At 45.4% G+C, this 21,142-nt stretch overlaps 1 protein-coding gene across 4 annotated transcripts in view; it reads left to right on the top strand.

The window, feature by feature from the left end:
- Positions 1 to 21,142, top strand: part of FAM221A (family with sequence similarity 221 member A) — a 226,730-nt gene that overhangs the window by 123,186 nt on the left and 82,402 nt on the right. For 3 of the 4 annotated variants that reach the window (XM_033930865.1, XM_033930866.1, XM_033930864.1), the window contains one exon: positions 19,597 to 19,770. In XM_033930865.1, coding sequence (XP_033786756.1) covers positions 19,673 to 19,770 — 98 coding nt within the window. In that variant the 5' untranslated portion in view covers positions 19,597 to 19,672. Of the gene's footprint in view, positions 1 to 19,307; positions 19,476 to 19,596; positions 19,771 to 21,142 lie in introns of all 4 variants that reach the window. The other variant, XM_033930868.1, reaches the window with a different exon arrangement.

Below are 21,142 nucleotides of genomic sequence, written 5' to 3'. Positions count from 1 at the left end.
GGAAAATTGGAGGGGGGTGTGCCAAAATTGCATGTTTTTTTTTTTATAACATATTTTTATTAAATTTTTCAAAATTGATCAACTGAAAAGTAGCCAAGTCACAATACAGCACACCAAACAGCTAATCACCAAATATCTGCACAGAAAAAAACCCATGTGAAGTGACCACCATCTAATCCTCTCCAACCCCCCCCCCCCAAAGTTGAACAACAAAGCAAAAGAAGGGACTCTCAGGTACAAACAATTAAAAACAAAAACAACCCCCCCCTTCAAACTGACTGTTTCCAAGTTAGGTAGGCATCCCAAATCTTATGATTAAAAGGCATATTCCTTAGCAACAGCAGCAGATGAATCCAGAGACCAATGGGATAGCTCACATCTATCAGCAGGCGGAGATAGAGAAACTGATTAACAGGTGGTCCTATTGGCTGGGACTCCTCCTGCATCTCCAGTATTCTCTATCTCCCAGCAGGTTATGGTTGCTATTCATCTAGCTCCTGGATTCTGGCTGTGGCTGGAACATTATTTTCTCCTGTTGAGGCTTTCTCTTCAGTGAGCTGCCAATTCTAATTCTCCTGTTGAGATTTTCTCTTCAGTGAGACAGGGGTGTCCGGCTGAACGGTGCCGGCTTTAGGGGTTACACCTGGGCCCCCCCAGGTCCCTGCCTCACCCTCCCTCCAGTGATAGAGGGGTTAATTGGGTCTCTATTTTTTCTTCTTTCCCTTAAAAAAAAAAAAGGAGACCATTTGCTATTTGTGATTATGCCTTCTCAGGGGTGCTCAACCGGTGTCTACCGGCGTCTGCCAGCCCTGTCAGCCAGGTTGTGAGTATTCCTTTTTGCATTGCATCTGCGGGTTACATTATTTTGCGGTTGTCTTAGACCTACGGGTTTTGTTGTTGTTTTTATGATTGTTCTGGAGTACCTGCAGCTGTGCGGTCGCATGCCTTTCCAAATAGCTAAATTATTCCTCAACATCTAAGCCTTGTTGGGCAGTGAAAACTTGCAATATGGGGACTTATCGTTTGGAATGTGTGGATATTTAAGTTAAGACCTCCTGTTTGGTATCTTGGACACGGTTATTCAAAATGGTGCTTTCCCACGCCCGGGAGCCGCGAGCTTGTTATGTTGCGTGGGCGGGAGAGTCCTAGCTTTTGCGGCCTGTTAGCTGGGGCTGGCCTGTGCACAGCGGGTGCCGCGGCTGTGTTAAAGCCGCCAAGATGGACGCGGTCGTGGAGCCAGTGCCTTTCAGTGAGCGGGTGGTTTGCGCTTGTGCTCTGACGCTGGCGGCGGCGCCATGGCGTTCTTAGTGTCTGTTTCAGCTGCGGCCTTATCTCTGTGCCTCCCCGGTCTCCCGGTTCTGGTCCTGGCGGCATCGGTGGTTTGCAGCGGCAGTTGTGATTCACGCTGCGGTTGGACTCGCTCCCGAGGTGATTCTTTGGGGTATGGGAACCATCCTGCCTTGCCTGAGGGCGCTGGAGAGGGAGACCATTATGCGATTGGCTCCTCGGTTGCGGCTTGTTCCGGCACTGGGTCAGAAGGAGGTGCTTTGCTGCTGGGACAGTCAGCGACGGGGGAGGATATACCCGGTCTTGGTTCGGATCTCTCCTCCTACCTCCCGGGGTCCTGGTATGGTGGAAATTATGACTTTTGTCTGTTTACTCTTTTTTGCACCTTGGGGCCGCGCTGCTGGTATCAAGTGGCGCTATTGAAAGATTTCCTTGTGATATGTATGTATATTATATTGCTGAAGAGTTTCAGTGATATTGTACGCTTATTGTAAGATAATAAAATGGGTAAAGAATTGGAAAACCAAAAACAACAACAAAAAAAATTTTCCTTGTACTTGAGTGCTAGGTTTCCTGTTGGGGCTGTACTCTCCTGGTAGTGTGGAATTGCCTGGTGGCACCTTGACTTTCCAAGCGGGCTGGACTAAGTTTTGTTGGTGTCTGGACCAACGCAGGGTCCTATGTTTTTCGGGATGCTCAACAGCCTTGTGCGGCTATCGTCTTCTCCTGATGTATGTTATGCTGCTCCCCTATTTTTCCCTCTTTGCCTTGTTATGCGCGGGTTCATTCCCTTGTAGCCATGTACTGGGCGGCTCTCTGAGGGGGGGAGATAGAGCTGTTTGTCAGTTTGCATCATCTCTTTCTGCCTGCCAGGTACATGGACTTTGCTAAGGGGCACTAGACTCAATTTCTGCCTTTCACTTAGGGTGTCTTTATTGTTGGAGCCATTGGTGTTGGAGAGAAGCTTATGTGGTGGTGTGTCCACTCCCAGCTGTTTTCAGAATTCCATTTGAGAGGGTCCGGGTTGGCCGTTTGCTTCTGCTCCTTTTCTTTCTTGTACCGCTGTACTGGAGTTTTCTCAGGACAGTTACTTTCTTTCCTCCAGGATTTTCAGCTCTCATCCTGCCAGTTCCCCAGCCTGCCATGTGTAGTTCGCAAGGGGCCTGATACCTCATTAGATTTTCTGGCGGAGGGGGGTGGACGAGAGGGTGTCTGTTCAACTTTGATTCCTCTTCTCCCTTTCTTGATTCTTTCTCAGACTCGCTGGATTTTGAACTCGCTGTATATTGAGCTGCCGATGGTGATGTGGGTGCGAGGTTCCCTTCAGGGCTTCCTGGATCCGAGAGGCAGTAGTTCTAGTTCTTTCGGAACATGGGTGCAAAGGAAATTGTTCAGTTTTCTTCATGGGGGGATCGGGGGTCAAGGGCTGAATCTCCTCTGGGTCAATTAGTTTCTCAAAGTTAAACTTTTCTGAATATTTCAAAAAATAAAATAAAATAATGTAAAACTTTTGAGATCGATCGTTGCTGCGGAGCATCAGTGAGAGTTTTTGTCGGCACTCGGTCTCCTATATGTCTACTTACCTTTTCCATATGTCCATCCCGTCACTGGGGTATTTGCTGTGCCGCCCTTGGCACGGCCAGATCAACTGGTCGGTCACATAAGGGTGATTTCTGTTATTTGAACTTCTTTTCATCAATTCTTTGGATGTGCTTCTTCAGATTTCTCTTGGGCTCTCTTCTCCTATGCTAACTTTTGGGATATCAGGGGCTGTTGCTCCCGTAGGAGGGGACTGTGTTTCTTCTCAGAGCCCAGGCCACAGGTTGCGGTCTCAGTTTTGCCTTCTTCGGTCACCAGGAACGAGAGTATGGGATTCTGTGCAGGTTCTGACATCTATGTTGGTGACTCAACTGGGCTCTTCGGCTCGCTTTCACATGAGAACGCTAAAGCAGCTGTTTTTTGTTCCAGTTGTTCCCTGTATCTCGAGGCTCCACTGGTGATATCTAGTAGTATCTAGTCAGATCCTCATGCATTGCTCAATATACTTTGGTGTCTCAGTGAGGTTGCTCTGTCAGGGGCATGTCTCGGTCTTTGCTGGACTGGCTCGCAGTCGTCAAATGCCACAGGCTGTCGGGTTGGGGGGCTCAGTGCCTTCAATTCTCAGCGCAAGGAGTCGGTACTCGTTCTTTCTTCTGGACTGCAGCACAGTCCGGCTACCGTTTCAGGGTTTCAGACTGTCCTTCCGGAATGACGTTGCAGACCTTTTAGGACGGTGTTCTATCAGTGGTATTGCTCTAACCCCGGGATAGTACGTGATGTAATAAGTTGGCGAGTACCGTCATGTTCTGCTTCAATGGGTGGAATCTCCTCTTTCTCTTCTGTCCGGCGTATTTTTACAGGACGGGAAGTGGGTTTCGATAGACGTTCTCACCTCCATATCTGAGCATGGTCCGTCTCGAGTTGGTTGACCGATGCAGCGCTGGGTGCGCCTTTCGGCGCTTTCGCAAACATACATAGTGGTGGTAGTACCATCTTATCCATCCTGGACGATTTGCTCAGGCGTTCCAACTCTATATATACTGGGGCGATCTCCTGGAACTAGACCTCCTGGCTTCCTAGCTTCCTCGACGGACGTGGGGACTCGCGGTCAGAGTGGGTAACAGTGTTGCTTCTTTTCGTCTCTGGTTTCTCTTTTCTGGTATTTTCGGCGAGTTTTCTTCTTCGCTGCAGTTTTTTTTTAATGTGTGTAGCATTCTCCGCACTCTGTAGGCTTCTCACGTCTTTTGGATTGTTTGGCTCACCTTTTTGTATTCTTCAGGGGATGCGACATACGTAGGGTAGCGTCCCCAGCCTCCCTTACTCACTGGGGGAGGGGGACTTTCTTTCCGCTTCCTTGATGACAGGGAAGCGGTTGGTGGATGAACTTCATGTCCCTTCAACCAGAGCAATGGCGGCTACTTGGACTCCGTCCAGAGGTTGTTTCCTTGGAGGTGGTTTGTCCTGCAGCTTCTTGGTCTTCCGAGAGTGCTCTATCTCAGCATTGCTGGCTGTATGAGGGGGTGCCTGCGGAGGTTGCGTTTAGTGATTCGGTTGTTGCGGAGGTGGCGTTTGCTTCCCACCCAGATTGAGGATTGCTTTGCTACATCCCATTGGATTCATCTGCTGCTGTTGCTAAGGAAGGAAAAATTATGTTCTTACCTGTTAATTTTCTTTTCTTTAGACGCAGCAGATGAATCCAGAGTCCCACCCTTTCTGGATTTTGTCTGTCGGTTTTTCTTTTGCAACTTTCACGGTTTGTTTTTCTTGTCAGTTGTATTGTATATTATTACCTTTTTCAATTTGTTATGGGAAAGAAGTTTTTTACGTGCTATGCCTGTTGATGGTTACAAATGCTTGGGCAAGGAGCTATACTGGAGATGCAGGAGGAGTCCCAGCCAATAGGACCACCTGTTAATCAGTTTCTCTATCTCCGCCTGCTGGTAGAAGTGAGCTATCCCTTTGGTCTCTGGATTCATCTGCTGCGTCTGAAGGAAAGAAAATTAACAGGTAAGAACATAATTTTTCCGTATGACGACGAATAGCTGTCAACTTGGACATCAACTGCAGATAGTCCAAGCGGATACAGATGTGTCTCATAGCTGGCAAATACTTCTTCTTCCAATAAGCAGCCAGCTCAATGCGAGCTGCTAAAAACAAAAAAATTGCAAATCTGTGTTCCAGTTTCATAAAACCTGGAACAGGGGCATTCAAAAAACAACAGGCCATCAAAAGTGGGCAATGTTTACGCAATATAGTAACCAAAAGCTTACCAACCTCCAGCCAATATAGCACCACAGCAGGATAACACCACCACACATGATGAAAATCACCCCTCTGCCCACAACCACGCCAACAAAGCGCAGAACCAGACTTATAAATAGTACCAATGATAATAGATTTTATAGCTATTTTCTATGAAAGCAGAGGACATGGAAGTAGTAAACAAGTTTCAAGTTTTATTTTAATTTGATGAATCGCTTAACTTAATTTTTACTAAGCGAGTTACAGCATAAAATAATAACATTTATTTAAACATAATGTTTTTTTAAAAAATAAAAAAAATATTTTTTAAAACAGTAGTTAGAACCGACAGACATACAGACCAACTGAAACACTAGGCAAAAAAGGGCAAATCTACAATTCAGTATTTTCCAGGGTATAGAAAAGAACCATAAACAAGGAGAAAAACATTAGGAGGGGGAAGGTAAAGATGTAAAGGGTGAAGTAAAATCTTTTAAATATAATTTATAAATTAAAAGTGTCTTTAAAAAGAAAGCTTTTTAAATTACTTTTAAAATGACTCAGGTTGTTTTCCTCTCTCAATTGCAGAGGTAAAGTGTTCCAAAGTTGTGGTGCTATTACCGAAAACATATCTTGTCGACGAGTTCCAATAATTTTCAGGGAAGGAACCACTAAGAGTTTTAGGTTGGTGGACCGAAGGGAACACGATGTACTATACGGAATAAGTACATTATTGATAAATTGGGGTTCATTAGTATCAAGGGTTTTGAATACTAATAATAGAATTTTGAAAGTAATGCGGCAGTTAATGGGAAGCCAGTGAGATTTTATCAGAAAAGGAGTAACGTGATCATATTTTTTACCATAAGTTTAACGGCAGTGTTTTGGATGATTTGTAATCGTTTCTTTTCCTTTTGTGTAATATTTATTAGTAATGAGTTACAATAATCAAGTTTGGCAATAATCAAAGAGTGAATTAGAATATTTAAAGATTTTGGCTCTAGGAACTTAGAGATTGACCGAATCATATGTAATCTAAAAAAGCATGATTTTACGATATTACTTATATGCTCATGGTATGAAAATTTGTTATCGATGATAGAAACATAGAAACATAGAATAGACGGCAGATAAGGGCCACGGCCCATCAGGTCTGCCCACCCCAATAACCCTCCCCTCCTTTCTCTGTGAAGAGATCCCACGTGACGATCCCATTTTGTCTTAAAATCAGGCACGCTGCTGGCGTCAACCACCTGCAGTGGAAGATTATTCCAGTAATCAACCACCCTTCCAGTGAAGAAGTACTTCCTGGTGTCACCGTGTAGTTTCCCGCCCCTGATTTTCCATGGATGCCCTCTTGTTGCCGTGGGGCCTTTGAAGAAGAAGATATCCTCTTCCACCTCAATACGGCCCGTGAGATACTTGAACGTCTCGATCATGTCTCCTCTTTCTCTGCATTCCTCGAGTGAGTATAGCTTCAATTTTTTTCAGCCATTCCTCATATGGGAGATCCTTGAGTCCCGAGACCATCCGGGTGGCCATTCGCTAGACCGACTCAAGTCTCAGCAAATCTTTGCGGTAATGCGGTCTCCAGAATTGTACACAGTATTCCAGATGGGGTCTCACCATTGATCTATACAATGGCATAATGACTTTGGGCTTACGGCTGACGAAACCCCTACGTATACAACCTATGATTTGTCTAGCCTTAGATGAAGCTTTCTCCACTTGCTTGGCAGTCTTCATGTCCTCACTGATGATCACCCCTAAGTCACGTTCTGCTACAGTCCTCGCTTAAGGGTGTAAGTCTTGCATGGATTTTGGCTGCCAAGGTGCTTGACTTTACATTTTTCGGTATTGAAACTTAGTTGCCAGGTCCTGGACCAGCGCTCTAATAGGAGTAGGTCGTGCACCATACTGTCTGGCATTGAGTTTCCGTCCAGCACTGTGCTTTTATCTGTTGTGTTCTTGCTTACTACATTACATAATTTGGCGTCATCGGCGAATAGCGCTATTTTACCTCGAAGTCCCTCAGCCAAGTTCCTTATGAAGATGTTGAATAGGATCGGGCCCAAGACCGAGCCCTGCGGCACTCCACTGATCACCTCCGTCGTTTCGGAGGGGGTGCTGTTTACCACCACTCTCTGAAGCCTACTTCCAAGCCAGTCCCCAACCCATGCCTACCTCCAAGCCAGTCCCCAACCCATGCTGTCAAATGTGTTTCCCAATCCTATAGAGCTCATCTTGTTCAACAACCTGCGGTGTGGTACGCTATCAAATGCTTTGCTGAAGTCCAAGTATACGATGTCTAGGGACTCCCCAACATCCAGCTTCCCTGTCACCCAGTTAAAGAAGCTGATTAGCGATTAACTTGTTCTATTGATCACTCTCTCCTCAAAAATGGATTTCCTGTCCTATTAATCCTCTTTCTTCCTCCCCTCTTAAAGTCAATCAATTTGTACCTTTGCTTAATCTTTGTAAACCGCATAGAACTTCACGGTATTGTGGTATATAAGCTGTTATTATTATTATTAGATTGGATTGGCAGGACCTCCCTTAGTGAATCCATGTTGATGCGTATCTCGTAGATTCTCCTCGTTCAGGATCGTATCCAATTGGCATTTGATTAGAGTTTCCATTAGCTTGTTCACTATTGATGTGAGACTCACCGGTCTGTAGTTAGCAGCCTCCATCCTGCATCCTTTTTTGTGGAGTGGAATGACGTTAGCCGTTTTCCAGTCCAACGGGACTTTACCTGTACTAAGGGAGAGATTGAAGAGCGCGGATAGCGGTTCCGCTAAGACGTCACTTAACTCCCTGAGTACCCTGGGGTGTAGGTTGTCTGGCCCCATTGCTTTGTTAACCTTGAGATTAGACAGCTCAAAGTGGACAGTGCTGGGTGTAAACTCGAAATTTTGAAATGGGTCTACTGAGCTATCCCTTGTCTGCAGCTGAGGTCTGGATCCCGGCGCCTCACGGGTGAAGACTGAGCAGAAGTATTCATTTAAAAGTTCAGCTTTTTCGGAGTCCGATTCTACATAGTTCCCTTCTGGTTTCCTAAGGCGTACTATCCCACCTGTGTTTCTTTTTCTGTCACTAATATACCTGAAGAAGGATTTATCGCCATTCTTGATGTTCTTCGCTAGATTCTCCTCCATTCGGAATTTGGCCTCTCTGACCGTTGTTTTCACGGCTCTTGACTTGGCCAGCTAGTCTTCTCTAGAGTCCTGCTTTCCTGATTGTTTGTAAGAGATGAATGCTCTTTTCTTTTCTTTTATGAGGTCTGAGATCTCCGTAGAGAACCACTGTGGCTTATTGTTTCTTCTCCGTTTACTTATCAATTTTATATAGCGGTTGGTTGCTTCTTGTATGGTAGCTTTTAGAGTTGATCACAGTACTTCTACATTATCTGTTTCTGCTCGGTTATGCAGCGTCTGATGGATGAAATCCCCCATGCCCTCGAAGTTGGCGTCCTTGAAGCTGAGGACCTTGGTTAATGTGTTAGATTTTGCGAAACCTTTCCTGAGATTGAACCATACCATGTTGTGGTCACTGGAGGCTAACGTGTCGCCCACCGAGACCTCTGTGACACTTTCCCCATTGGTAAGTATCAGGTCCAGTATTGCCCGATCCCTTGTTGGCTCCAATACCAGTTGCCTGAGTTGTGCTCCCTGAATAGAGTTTAATAGCCTCCTGCTGCTGTTGGTCGCAAAGGAAAGTGTGGTCCAGTCCACATCAGGCATATTGAAGTCACCTAATAATACTGTGTCCCCACACAAGGTGATACTCTCTATATCCTCGATTAATTCCATATCCAGGTCATCCTGTTGTCTTGGGGGTCTGTATATTACATCAAGATACAGACATTTGTCCTTCCCCCTGGCCAAATTCACCCAAAGTGATTCCCCTGTGTACCTGATATCTGCGATTCTGGTGACTTTAATGTCATCTTTGGTATATAGAAACAAAGAAACATAGAAACATAGAAATTGACGGCAGAAAAGGGCCATAGCCCATCGAGTCTGCCCATACCAATGACCCACTCCCTGACTTTTACTCCCCTATAGATCCCATGTGAATATCCCATTTTCTCTTAAAATCTGACACGCTGTTGGCCTCAATCACCTGCTGAGGCAGCTCGTTCCAATGATCGACCACCCTTTCGGTGAAGAAGTACTTTCTAGCATCACCTTGAAATTTCCCTCCCCTGATTTTCAGCGAGTGTCCTCTGGTTACCGAGGGCCCTGTAAGACTGAAGATATCATCTTTCACCTCTATACGCCCCGTGATATACTTAAAGGTCTCAATCATGTCCCCCCTCTTTCTTCGCTCCTCCAGTGAGTACATCCGCAGTTTTTTTAGCCTTTCTTCATACGTGAGATCCCTGAGCCCCAAGACCATCCTGGTAGCCATTCGCTGAACCGACTCAATTTTCAACACATCTTTCCGGAAGTGTGGTCTCCAGAATTGAACACAATACTCGAGATGAGGTCTCACCATGGATCTGTACAGTGGCATTATGACTTCAGGTTTTCTGCTGACAAAACCCCTACGGATACAGCCCATCATTTGTCGTGCCTTGGACGAAGCCTTCTCCACATGATTGGCAGCCTTCATATCATTGCTAATGATCACTCCTAAATCACGTTCCACCGTGGTCCTGGACAAGGTTTCACCATTTAGTGTGTAAGTTCTATTTGGATTTTTTTGCCTAGGCGCATTACTTTACATTTTTTAGCATTGAAGCCTAGCTGCCAAGTTGATGACCACTGTTCCAGCTGCCGTAGGTCCTGCGTCATAAAGTCAGGCACACTGCTTTTGTCTACTATGTTGCATAGTTTGGCGTCGTCGGCAAACAGTGATACTTTTCCTCTAAGCCTTGGGTCAAATCTCCTATGAATAAATTGAATAGAATCGGCCCTAAGACGGAGCCCTGAGGTACTCCACTCGTCACTGCTGACGTTTTGGAGGGGGTACCGTTTACCATCACCCTCTGAAGCCTACCATCTAGCCAATCTCTTATCCATGTAGTGAATGTATCCCCTAATCCCATCGATTTTAGTTTGTTCAACAGCCTGCGGTGTGTGACGCTATCGAAAGCTTTGCTGAAGTCCAAATATATCACGTCCAGGGACTCCCCGGCATCCAGATGACTGGTCACCCAGTCAAAGAAGTCAATCAGATTAGATTGGCAGGACCTTCCCCTGGTAAATCCGTGTTGGTGTGGATCATGTAAATTTTCTTCGTCTAGAATTTTGTCGAGTTTCTGTTTGATCAGTGTTTCCATGAGTTTGCACACTATGGATGTAAGACTCACCGGTCTGTAATTTTCTGTCTCTGTTCTGCAGCCCTTTTTGTGGAGTGGAATTACGTTAGCTGTTTTCCAGTCTAGGGGTACTTTTCCCGTGCGCATGGAAAGATTGAAGAGCATGGATAGTGGTTCAGCCAGAACTTCATTCAGCTCTCTGAGTACCCTGGGGTGTACCCTGGGGTCAGGTCCCATGGCTTTGTCTACTTTGAGTCTTGAGAGTTCATGGTAGACGCTACTGGGTGTAAACTCGTAATCATGAAACAGGTCATTTTGGCTGTCTCTTATATGTAGTTGTGGACCAGCTCCCAGTGCTTCACAGGTGAATACTGAGCAGAAGTATTCGTTTAGCAGTTCTGCCTTGGTAGTATCAGATTCTGCGTAGTTTCCATCTGATTGCCTAAGGCGTTCTATCCATGTTTGTTTCTCTTCCTGTCGCTAATGTACTTGAAGAAGGATTTGTCCCCTTTTTTAATGTTCCGTGCTAGATCTTCCTCTGTTCGAAGTTTGGCTTCCCTGACTGCCTTTTTGACAGCCTTAGATTTGGCCAGATAGTCTTCTTTTGCCTCCCTTTTCCCAAGATGTTTGTAGGTGATAAATGCTGCTTTTTTCTTTTTAATGAGGTCCGAAATTTCCTTACTGAACCATTGTGGTTTTTTGTTTCTCCGGCGTTTGCTTACTGTATTTATGTAGCGGCTAGATGCTTCGTTCAGGATGGATTTTAGATTTGACCACATAGTTTCCGGATTGTCAGTTTCTGCATGGTTTTGCAGCTCCTGATGGACAAAGTCTCTCATGTGGTCAAAGTCTGCGCCCCTAAAGTTGAGGACCCTCGTTGCTGTGTTTGATTTAGAGAAGCCTTTCCTGAGGTTGATCCATACCATGTTGTGGTCACTGGAGGCCAGCGTCTCTCCCACTGATACTTCTGAGACACTGTCTCCATTTGTGAGTACCAGGTCCAGTATTGCCTTTTCCCTGGTGGGCTCTAATACCATTTGTTTGAGTTGTGCACCCTTAATGGAGGTTAATATTCTTCTGCTACCACACGTAGTTGCGGAGAGGGTGTTCCAGTCTGCATCTGGCATGTTGAAGTCCCCTAACAGTACTGTGTCACCACGCAAAGTGATGTTCTCTATATCCTCAATCAATTCCTTGTCTTTGTCTTCCTGTTGTCTTGGAGGCCTGTATACCACACCGAGGTAAAGGCATTTTTCATTCCCTCTGGCCAGGTTTACCCAAAGTGATTCCCCTGTGTATCTAACCTCTGTGATCCTGGTAGTTTTGATATTATCCTTAGTGCATAGTGCTACCCCCCTCCTAATTTGCCCTCTCTGTCCCGACGAAGTAGATTGTAGCCTGGTATAACCATATCCCACCCATGCGAGTCTGTGAACCAGGTCTCGGATATCGCTACTATGTCAAGGTCCGCATTCCTTATCTCTGTTTCTAGTTCCAGGATTTTGTTGCCCAAGCTGTGTGCATTAACATACATTGCTCTCCAAATTTGTGATGAGATGCCTATCCCCTTTAGTGTGACCCTTGTTTTTTTGTGTATACTATGGGTACTTACCTTAGGCTCAGAAGTGTGGGTTTTACTTGCTTCCCCAGGGTGGATCCTTGCTGCTCTGATATGTATGTATGAACCCTCCCCCAACTTACCTAGTTTAAAGCCTTCCGAAGTAGGCGTGCTAGTCGATGTCCAAAAACTTTCTTGCCTCTTTTTATTAGGTGTAGTCCGTCAGGTCCCTGTAGTCCTTGTAGCGCCTCTCCGTGGTCTAGGAATCCAAAGTTCATCTCTAAACACCATTCGCGAAGCCACTCGTTGATCCGATGGATACGCTCTTCCCTGTCTCTGCCTTTGTCTCTTACCGGGAGAATTGATGAGAAGACCACCTGTGCTCCTGTCTGCTTCAGCTTTCTTCCCAGGGCCTCGAAGTCTTTAGGGATGCTGTCTGATGTGCTTCTGGCAGTATCGTTGGTACCTACATGAATGAGAAACATAGGGAAATGGTCAGTAGGTTTCAGAAGTTTCTCTATACTGGTGGTGATGTCCCGGATCCTTGCTCCAGGGAGACAGCAGACCTCCCTCGACTGCAAATCTGGTCTGCAAATTGGTCCTTCGGTGCCTCTTAGCATGGAGTCTCCGGTGACCACCACTCTATGCTCCTTCCGAGGGGGGGGGGCCGAGCAGCAAGAACTGTAGCCGATGTTCTGTGTTCGGAATCCTCCTGAGCCCCCTCTGTTTCATCCTCGACAGTTCCTTCTTGAAGGACATGAAATCTGTTCTTCAGGGAAAGTTGTGGGGTTGGTGTAGAACTGCCCTGTTTGAGAGAAAAAGAAGAAGAAAGTGAGAATGGGGGGGGCGGTTTCTTTGCTTGCCAGTAGAAGAGGTTACCAGCTGCCAGGGACCGGCATCTCCAATCATTTCCTGTATTCCGATCGTTGAATTTAGAGCTGTAGGTTTGGGAGTGCCAAGGATGGTCTTTTCGAGGCTTCGTTCTGTGATATGAGACAGTTCCTGGATGGCATCGTCGATGAAGGCCTCATCCTCCCTGATGCACCTCAGGCGTTTCACCTCCTCCTTGAGGCTCCACAGTTCCTGCATAATGTCCTCGTCCGCTTCTACCTGTCTCATCTCCTCTGTCTGCGTAGAGACCGAAGCATACCGTGGGAGGGGGGTGGCCTTGGTCAGCACTGAGACATCTGTTCCCCGCTCAGTGGCACTCTTTGCCTTCTGTGTAGAGTCCTTGGCCATCCCCCGGGTCTCTCCAGATGCTGGAGTGTTGAACTTGATAGTAGTCTTGGTGCTCCTAGTTCTCCCTGCCATTTCAAAAAAAAGAAAAAAGAGAAAGAAAAATAAATAAATGGAATGTGAGTCGAGGAAAGAGTGTGTTTGCCTGAGTGCTTGCTTGCGTGTGATAAAGGAGAGTATCTGCTTTCGTGTGTGGGAAGAGAGGAGTGTTTCTGGCTGAAAGTGGAAGGGCTCTGTTTAGAGAAGTGAGAGGAGAGGAGTGTATCTGGCTCAAAGTGGAAGGGCTCTGTTTAGAGAAAAGAGGAGTGTATCTGGATGAATGTGGAAGGGCTCTGTTCAGAGGCCTTTCTTGAGGCCCTTCGCAAAGGCGCTCTCGCTAAGGCGAGCACCTTTGCCGCGCGCCGAACAGCTGTGCGCCGTTGGCCCGCCTCCTTTTATGGAGGGGCCCGGCGCCTACTGCTGATGCGTTGGGGGGGCGGAGCTACTCTCGCCGCTTCCCCGATGCTGCAAAAAGAAAAAAAAAAGATCTCAGGCTTTTGCCGCTCGCCTCGCCTGCTCACCACGCCCGCCGAGACTCCCTGCCCATCTCTCTCAGTCCTCGCCTGGCGTTCCAAGCAGTGGCGGACCGTTGGCTCGCCTCCTTTTATGGAGAGGCCCGGCGCCTACTGCTGATGCGTTGGGGGGGCGGAGCTACTCTCGCTGCTTCCCTGATGCTGCAAAAAGAAAAAAAAAGATCTCAGGCTTTTGCCGCTCGCCTCGTCTGCTCACCACGCCCGCCGAGACTCCCTGCCCGTCTCTCTCAGCCCTCGCCTGGCTACCCTTCCTCCCAATTTGCCCTCCCTGTCTCGGCGAAGCAAGTTGTAACCCGGTATGACCATGTCCCACTCGTGGGAGTCCGTGAGCCAGGTCTCGGATATCGCCACCACATCCAGGTCGGCATTCCTCATTTCCGTCTCCAATTCCAGAATCTTATTTCCCATACTGTGGGCGTTGACGTACATAGCCCTCCATGTTGTATGTTTGCTATATCTCTGTGGAGATATTCCCGCTTGAGCTACTTGGACTTCTTTAGTGCGATTTGCAATGTGTGTACTCCTCCTAGACCCAGAATTACAGCGTGAACTTGCCCCAGACACGGAAATGTGTGCACTCTCCCTCGCCCCAGAATTACAATGTGAGCCTACCCCAGATTCGGAAATGTGTGTACCCACCTCAGCCACAAACCCAGAAATGCAATGTTTACTTACCTCAGTCTCAACAAAGTATTTGCAGCTTGGCTCATCAGGTAGGTTAATTGTGCCTGTACCCTCCCCCAACTTACCTAGTTTAAAGCCCTGTGAAGTAGGCAGGCTAGTCGGTGTCCAAAGACGTTCTTTCCTCTTCTGGTCAGGTGTAGCCCGTCTGATCCCTGTAGTCCTTGTAGTGCCTCTCCATGGTGCAGGAACCCGAAGTTCATCTCCTTGCACCATCCGTGCAGCCAGTCGTTAGCCCTCTGGATGCGATCATCCCTGGCTCTACCCTTGCCCCTCACTGGGAGGATCAAGGAGAAGACCACCTGCGCATCCATCCTCCTCAGCTTCTCACCCAGGGCTCTAAAGTCCTCAGGTATGCTCTCCGGGGTGTTCGTGGCAGTGTCGTTAGTTCCGACGTGGATGAGAAGCATGGGGAAGTGGTCCTGGGGCTTGATGAGTCTGTCCAGGCAAGCAGTCACATCCCGGATCCTGGCCCCTGGCAAACAGCAAACCTCTCTCGATAGCAAATCTGGTCTACAGACTGGTCCTTCGGTGCCCCTCAGCAGCGAATCCCCAATAACCACCACTCTGCGCATCTTAGGGGGGGCCGACCTGTTGTCTCCGGAACTGGAACCGTCTGCTGAACAACTTCCTGTACCTCGTTGTCAGATCCCTCCTGTAACAGCTGGAATCTGTTCCTCAAGATGATTTGCGGGGTCGATGCAGAACTGCCCTGTAAGTGAGAGAAAGAGACAAAATGAGAGGAAGGTCTTCTGCATTTGCCTGTGGAGGAAGTTACCAGCTGCCAGGAATCAGCGTCTCCAGCCTCTTCTTGTATTCCGATGGTTGGCCCCAAGGTTGCAGGTTTAAAGGATTTAAAGGATGATACAAGCTCTAGATGAATGTTATCAAGGGTAAAGGGGACACTCAAATTTATTCCCTGTTTCCATGTAAATAGTAGAGCTTTTGTTTTTTGTATGTTTAGGGCTAACGTAGGAATTAAGCCATTGTTTAACCTTTTCTAATTTTAAATTGATCTCTAGTATTTCTTCTTTATTTTCTGGATTTAGAGGATGGGAGAGTTGAATGTCGTCGGCATAAGTAAGGTGGTGAAACCTATAGACTGACATAAGGTCAGTAGGGGGGACAGAAAGATGTTGAACAACAGCAGGGACAGGATAGATCCTTGTGGAATACCGTAATTAAGGGTATAGGGTTTAGAGACAGAATCATTAAAAGTAACTACAGAAAAACGATTAGACAGAAAGGATCTGAACCAATCATGTATTTGATCACAGATACCTATGGCTTTTAGTCTGTCGAGAAGTAAGGCATGATCAATGGTATCAAATGCAGCTGACAAATCTAGCGAAAAAAGAATTACAGATTTGTGATGATCTAAATAATAGAGTATGTTTGTGGTTAGACCAATCAGCAAATATTCTGTAGAATGTTTTTTCCTAAACCCTGTCTGGTTTGGATGAAGTGCATTAGTTGATTCAACAAATCTGATAGTTGATCAAATACTATCCTTTCAGTTAGTTTTGCTAGGAATGGTATGTTGGCTGTAGGACGATAATTTGAGGGGACTTCGAAGCTGGATTTATAATCTTTTATTATCGGGAGAATTGTGGCAGTTTTCTATGCAGAAGGTAATAGATCGGACTTAAGACTATTTATTTTATTTTTTTTTTTTTTAAATATCTTTATTCGTTTTTACATTATGCAAACAAGTGTACAATAATTCAAGTCATACTATACATTCTTCACTTGAAACTCTACATTCATTTTATACCATAAACTATCTCCCCTCCCTCCCTTTCCATATATTACCCCTCATAATGTCATAAAACCCACTATTTAAAATAAGGGAATGTATGAAAGGGCAGTAACATGAAAACATTTTTTTTAAAAAGTGGAGGGATGGACTCTGAACGAGAGCCCTTTAGATTAACTCTTTGAAAGAGGCACTCAATGTCAGCTAATGAAGGAAGATTAAAAGTGGAGCATTTGGCAAAGGGAAGTTGGCCGTTGGTAAAAGTACTTTTAAGAACATTGGATGAAGTATGATCGAGTTTATTCTGTATATCACTGATCTTTTTACAAAAGAAATCTGCAAGATCTTGTGCTGTTGGGCCGCTCTTAAGATTAATATCTTGTTTTTGAGGGATAGGAGCAATAGATTTTAGAATAGAATAGAGAACCTTCTGGTGGGGAGGTGTTTGGAACAGCAAATCTCTGGATAGATTGGAAGAGAGCATCCACCATTGAAGAGATTGCTGAAGAGAAGATGTTACTGTAATATGCTGGGAAAGCGGATTGAGAGCTTGCAACCACTGAGAAGCCAATGTCCACTGAGGAATCCTTAGGTGAAGCCTGGCAAAAGGAGTCACGTGAACTGTAAAGGCCATTTGACCTAGAAGAACCATTATGTGCCTTGCTGAAAGTGAAGGAAGAGAGGGACACCTGGACACCTGATGGCAAAGGTGTATGAGAGCATCCTGACGTTGCTGGGAAAGGAATGCTCTGAGCTGCACTTTATCTAGAAGAGCTCCAATAAATTGAAGAGTCTGAGAAGACTACAGTTGAGATTTGGGAAAATTGATTTTGAAGCCTAACCCTAACCCAAATTACTCTGTTGTGTCGCTACAGTAACCCCCTGAGACGAGGGGTCTTTGATGAGCCAATCATCCAGATATGGTAAAACTTGGAAACCATGATTTTGCAAGGCTGCTGCCAACACCACCAGGCACTTGGTGAAAAACTCTGGGAGATGAAGCAAGGCCGAAAGGTAGAACCTTGTATTGGTAATGGATGATTTCCCACCCGAAATCTGAGAAACTTGCAAGAGGCTGGATGAATGGGAATGTGAGTGTAAGCAGGACATGGAAGGGAAAACCGCCTCAACCAAGACAAAAACCCAAGGGCTGAGGCGGAGGCAGGCCTTCAAGGGGGGACAGGCCTTCAAGGGGGGGGGACAGGCCTTCAGGGGTGGGGTGCAGGCCTTTCGGGGGGGACTGACTTTCAGGGGAGGGGGGCCCTCCCCTGAAGAAATACACGGAAGGAGGGAGGGAAGGGGGGGTTTCAAAGAGACGTGCATATGCCGGACTTTGGGGGGGAAGACATAATGGGTATAAAAATAGAGGAGAGGGAGAGAGATGATGGACAATGGGATTTAGGGAGGGAAGGAACAGAAAGAGAGAGAAGTTGGACACAAGGGATGGTGTGGAGGGGGGATAGAGAGACTGGATAGGAGGGTAGTTGGGAAAAGAAAGGGAGAGATGGTGGACCTTGGGGTGTTGGGGAAGTAGGGAGAGATTCTGGATGAAAGGGTAGTTAAGAAAAGGTGTATCTGTGGATGGAGACAAAAAAAAAGAAAGATGCCAGACCTTCGGGGGAGGCAAGGGAAACGGAAGGAGAGGACAGAGTTAGCACGGAGAAAGAAGAAAGAAGGAGACCCTGGCAAGCAAGTTATCAGAAGACAACCAGAGCCTTGGACCAACAAGATTTGAATAATGATCAGACAACAAAAGGTAAAAAAACTAATTTTATTTTCTGTTTTGTGATTACAATATGTCAGATTTGAAACGTGTATCCTGCCAGAGCTGGTGTTAGACCGCAAACGTGAGCTAGGATTTAACAGAGAGAGGAAAAGTCTTTTTGTTTATTTTGTTTACACCACAGCGCCAATGTGGTTATGAGAAGGCAAAGGGGGTGAAGAGGCTATAAAATAAACCCACCAGGATGTTGAGCAGGAAAATCGAATCGAATCGAAAAACCAATTCAATAGGCTGAATCGAATTGAAATTTTTTTTCCTGAATCGGGCAGCACTACTAATCAGAGAAGGAACTACAACCCCCCAGGATGTCCTGGGCTCAGTAGCTTAGGTCTGAGCTACCTGAGAAGAGATGGAACAGTTGCTGAGTCACGGGGGTGGGACCCAGGCAGACATTTCTCCCTCCGAATCTCTGGTTTCAGTATCCGCGGATTTGGTTATTCGCAATTTTTATTTTTGAAACGAAATGTTGTATCCCGGACCTCCCCGGAGCTTACCTGGTGGTCCAGCGGGCTTTCGGAGCAGGAGCGATCTTCCTGCGCTCCTGTCCTGTGCAGATCACTCATACAAAATGGCTGCCGTGAGTTTCCGTAGTTTCAAGAGACTGCGATGGGAACTTCCCGCAGCCATTTTGTATGAGTGATCTGCACAGGGCAGGAGCATAGAAAGATTGTTCCTGCCCCAAAAGCCCGCTAGACCATCAGGTAAGCTTCGGGGAGGTCCGGGATGCAGTGTTTCGTTTAATAAAGGTCTGGGATGCCAGGGGGAAGGTGGGGATGAGTCAGAGCCGGCCCAAAAGTTATTTGCAAAGTTTCAATATTTGTGGGCCTGCTCTGCCCCTAACCCCGCAAATATTGAGGGAGAAGTGTATATTCTCCAGTTTAAGATTCATTCAAGGAGGTCCCCACGAGAGAGAAAAATCCCTGAGGAAGGAAGGAGTCCCAGGGAGAGAAAAACTGTCCCTTTCCTAGCTATAGGCTGAGGGAGCCTTGGAAAGATTTGGGACATGTGCAAGAACTTCCAGAGGTAACTGGTCTCTACTGAAACAGGGTAAGTGACAAGGCTATGAAAACTAAGCAATTGTTTGTGCCTTTTCTTAATCTGTGAAGAAACAGACTCAGGTCTCTAGAAAAATAAAAGCGTTCTAGCTGTTGCACCTTTGTACAGTGGTTGCTTGTGCTGTTCTGAGTGTATGTGGGCAAGGGTCCGGTGAGTCTGGACTGGAATCTGCCACAAGGTGATTCAGAGATTTGTAACAGGGAATTCCTACAATCTTCATCTCTCCTCTTCCTATTTCTCAGCTAGAGTTTTGTGGGGATTGACTCTTTTTATATGTAAGAGCTACTGATATAGCCTACTTAAAATAAAATTTGCCCACTCCTGTTATACAGAGCAATGCAAGAGACTGGAAAGTAGTGTTTCTCAAACCTGAAGTGGAAGCATGTTTTATGTTCTACATTTTACCAAATCAGTATACTTCCTTACAAAAGAAGTCAAAATGAAGATTTAAGCATTCCAAAGGTGAATTAAAAAAAAAAGAATCTCTACTATAATTTCAGGTATTAAAATATTCATTCTAGAGAACACTGGTATTTTTCTCTGACACTAGTATACAGTAGAATAACAAATGAAAATAAATTATAAGAAACTTTAATAGTTTAATGTATGTGTCTGTTGCAGGATTGTTGGTGATGATGATGGAGGAAAGCTTTTTACTCCAGAAGAATATGAAGAATACAAAAAAAAAGTTTTACCAATGCGTTTGCAAAATAGACTGTATGTTAGTTGGAGATCCCCCACTAACATTGACTGTAAACTTGTGGGCCCTGAAACACCATGCTTTTGTCTCCATAGGTAAGTTTTTCATTCATTTGCTGTGTATTTTAAGGAAGTGCAGAATGGAAATCATTTTAGAGGGCGTGAGTTAATTTTACAAGTGTATTTACACATGTAAGTGCCACTAAAATGTATAAATTGTAAGACTGCACATTTAACATGTTAATAACACAAGTAATGTGTTAAATGTTTAACGTGTGTTAAAAATGTTAACGCACGCTAATGCAGTTCTCCCCCTCTGATCATTTTTTTTTTTTTTAATTTATTTATTAATTTTCAAAGTTTTTATCAAGCATTAACTTGTACAGAAAGCAAATATTATGCATATACAATCCATCATAGAAACATAATTTATTAATAAAGAATTTTTTTTTAGCTAATTATGCTCAAGTCCTCAATTAAGGATCCAAGATGTTAAAGTCCAGCGAGAACAAAGGAAAATGAATTAAAGATTAAGGCTGGTTATAGTGTTGAGTGAAGGTGTATATTCCTATTAAACAGGGCTCAAGTTTTTCCTTTTTTCAAACGGGATAGTGACATAAAGGTTATCAGCTAGCATGGCTCAAAGAAAACATATTTAACACCACTATATAAAACAATACATTTACAAGGGTGCCGTAAATAAAACGTCCACTTAGGCACTCTAGCTAACTTAAAAATGCAAAAACGTGTACTGTAATAACTATATTGCACTATATCATGCTTCTTTGTAGTTTATCTTAACACATGTGGAGAATCTCTGAATGCCACCTGTATAATAAAATGCGAACGATACAGTGTGGCAGTACTCATCACTGGCCCATCCAATCATGTGAATCTAACTTAATCTATATTATTTTTAACTAGTCTTTAAGCCCGTTACATTAACGGGTGCTAGAATATATGTATGTCTGTCTTTCTTTCTGTCTCACTCCCTGCCCTTGTGTCTTTCTTCTTTTATTTCTGTCTCCCTCCCTCCTATTATTTGTCTTTCTTTCTATTTATCTCTCTTTCTGCCCCCTATGCAGCATTTATCTCCCCTTGTCCACCTTCCTGTACAGTAGCCATATCAGCATTCCCTCCCCCTCCATTTCCTTGTGCATCAGCATTTCCCCCCTCCCTACTTCCCTGTGCAGCATTTTCCTCCCTCGGGCTAGAATATATGTGTGTGTGTCTGTCTTTATTTCTTTCTCTCTCTGTCTCCTTAGCCACTTTTTCCTGTCCATTCTCCCTTCTTTTTACCTCCCCTGTGTCCACGACCACCCCTTCACTGCTCCCTTTATCCAGCAACAGCCCTTCCCCCTTTGTTTTACCTCCCCCCTGTCCATCAGTACCTCTTCCTTCTCCCCCTGTCCAACAATAGGCATCCCTTCCTTTTTCCACCTGTCCATCATCACCTCTTCCTGCTCCC

The sequence above is a fragment of the Geotrypetes seraphini genome, chromosome 2 (assembly GCF_902459505.1).
Source record: "Geotrypetes seraphini chromosome 2, aGeoSer1.1, whole genome shotgun sequence".
NCBI classification, from domain to species: Eukaryota; Metazoa; Chordata; class Amphibia; order Gymnophiona; family Dermophiidae; genus Geotrypetes; species Geotrypetes seraphini.
The sequence above is the reverse complement of the archived record's forward strand: the minus strand, read 5'-3'. Positions and strand labels throughout refer to the sequence as shown.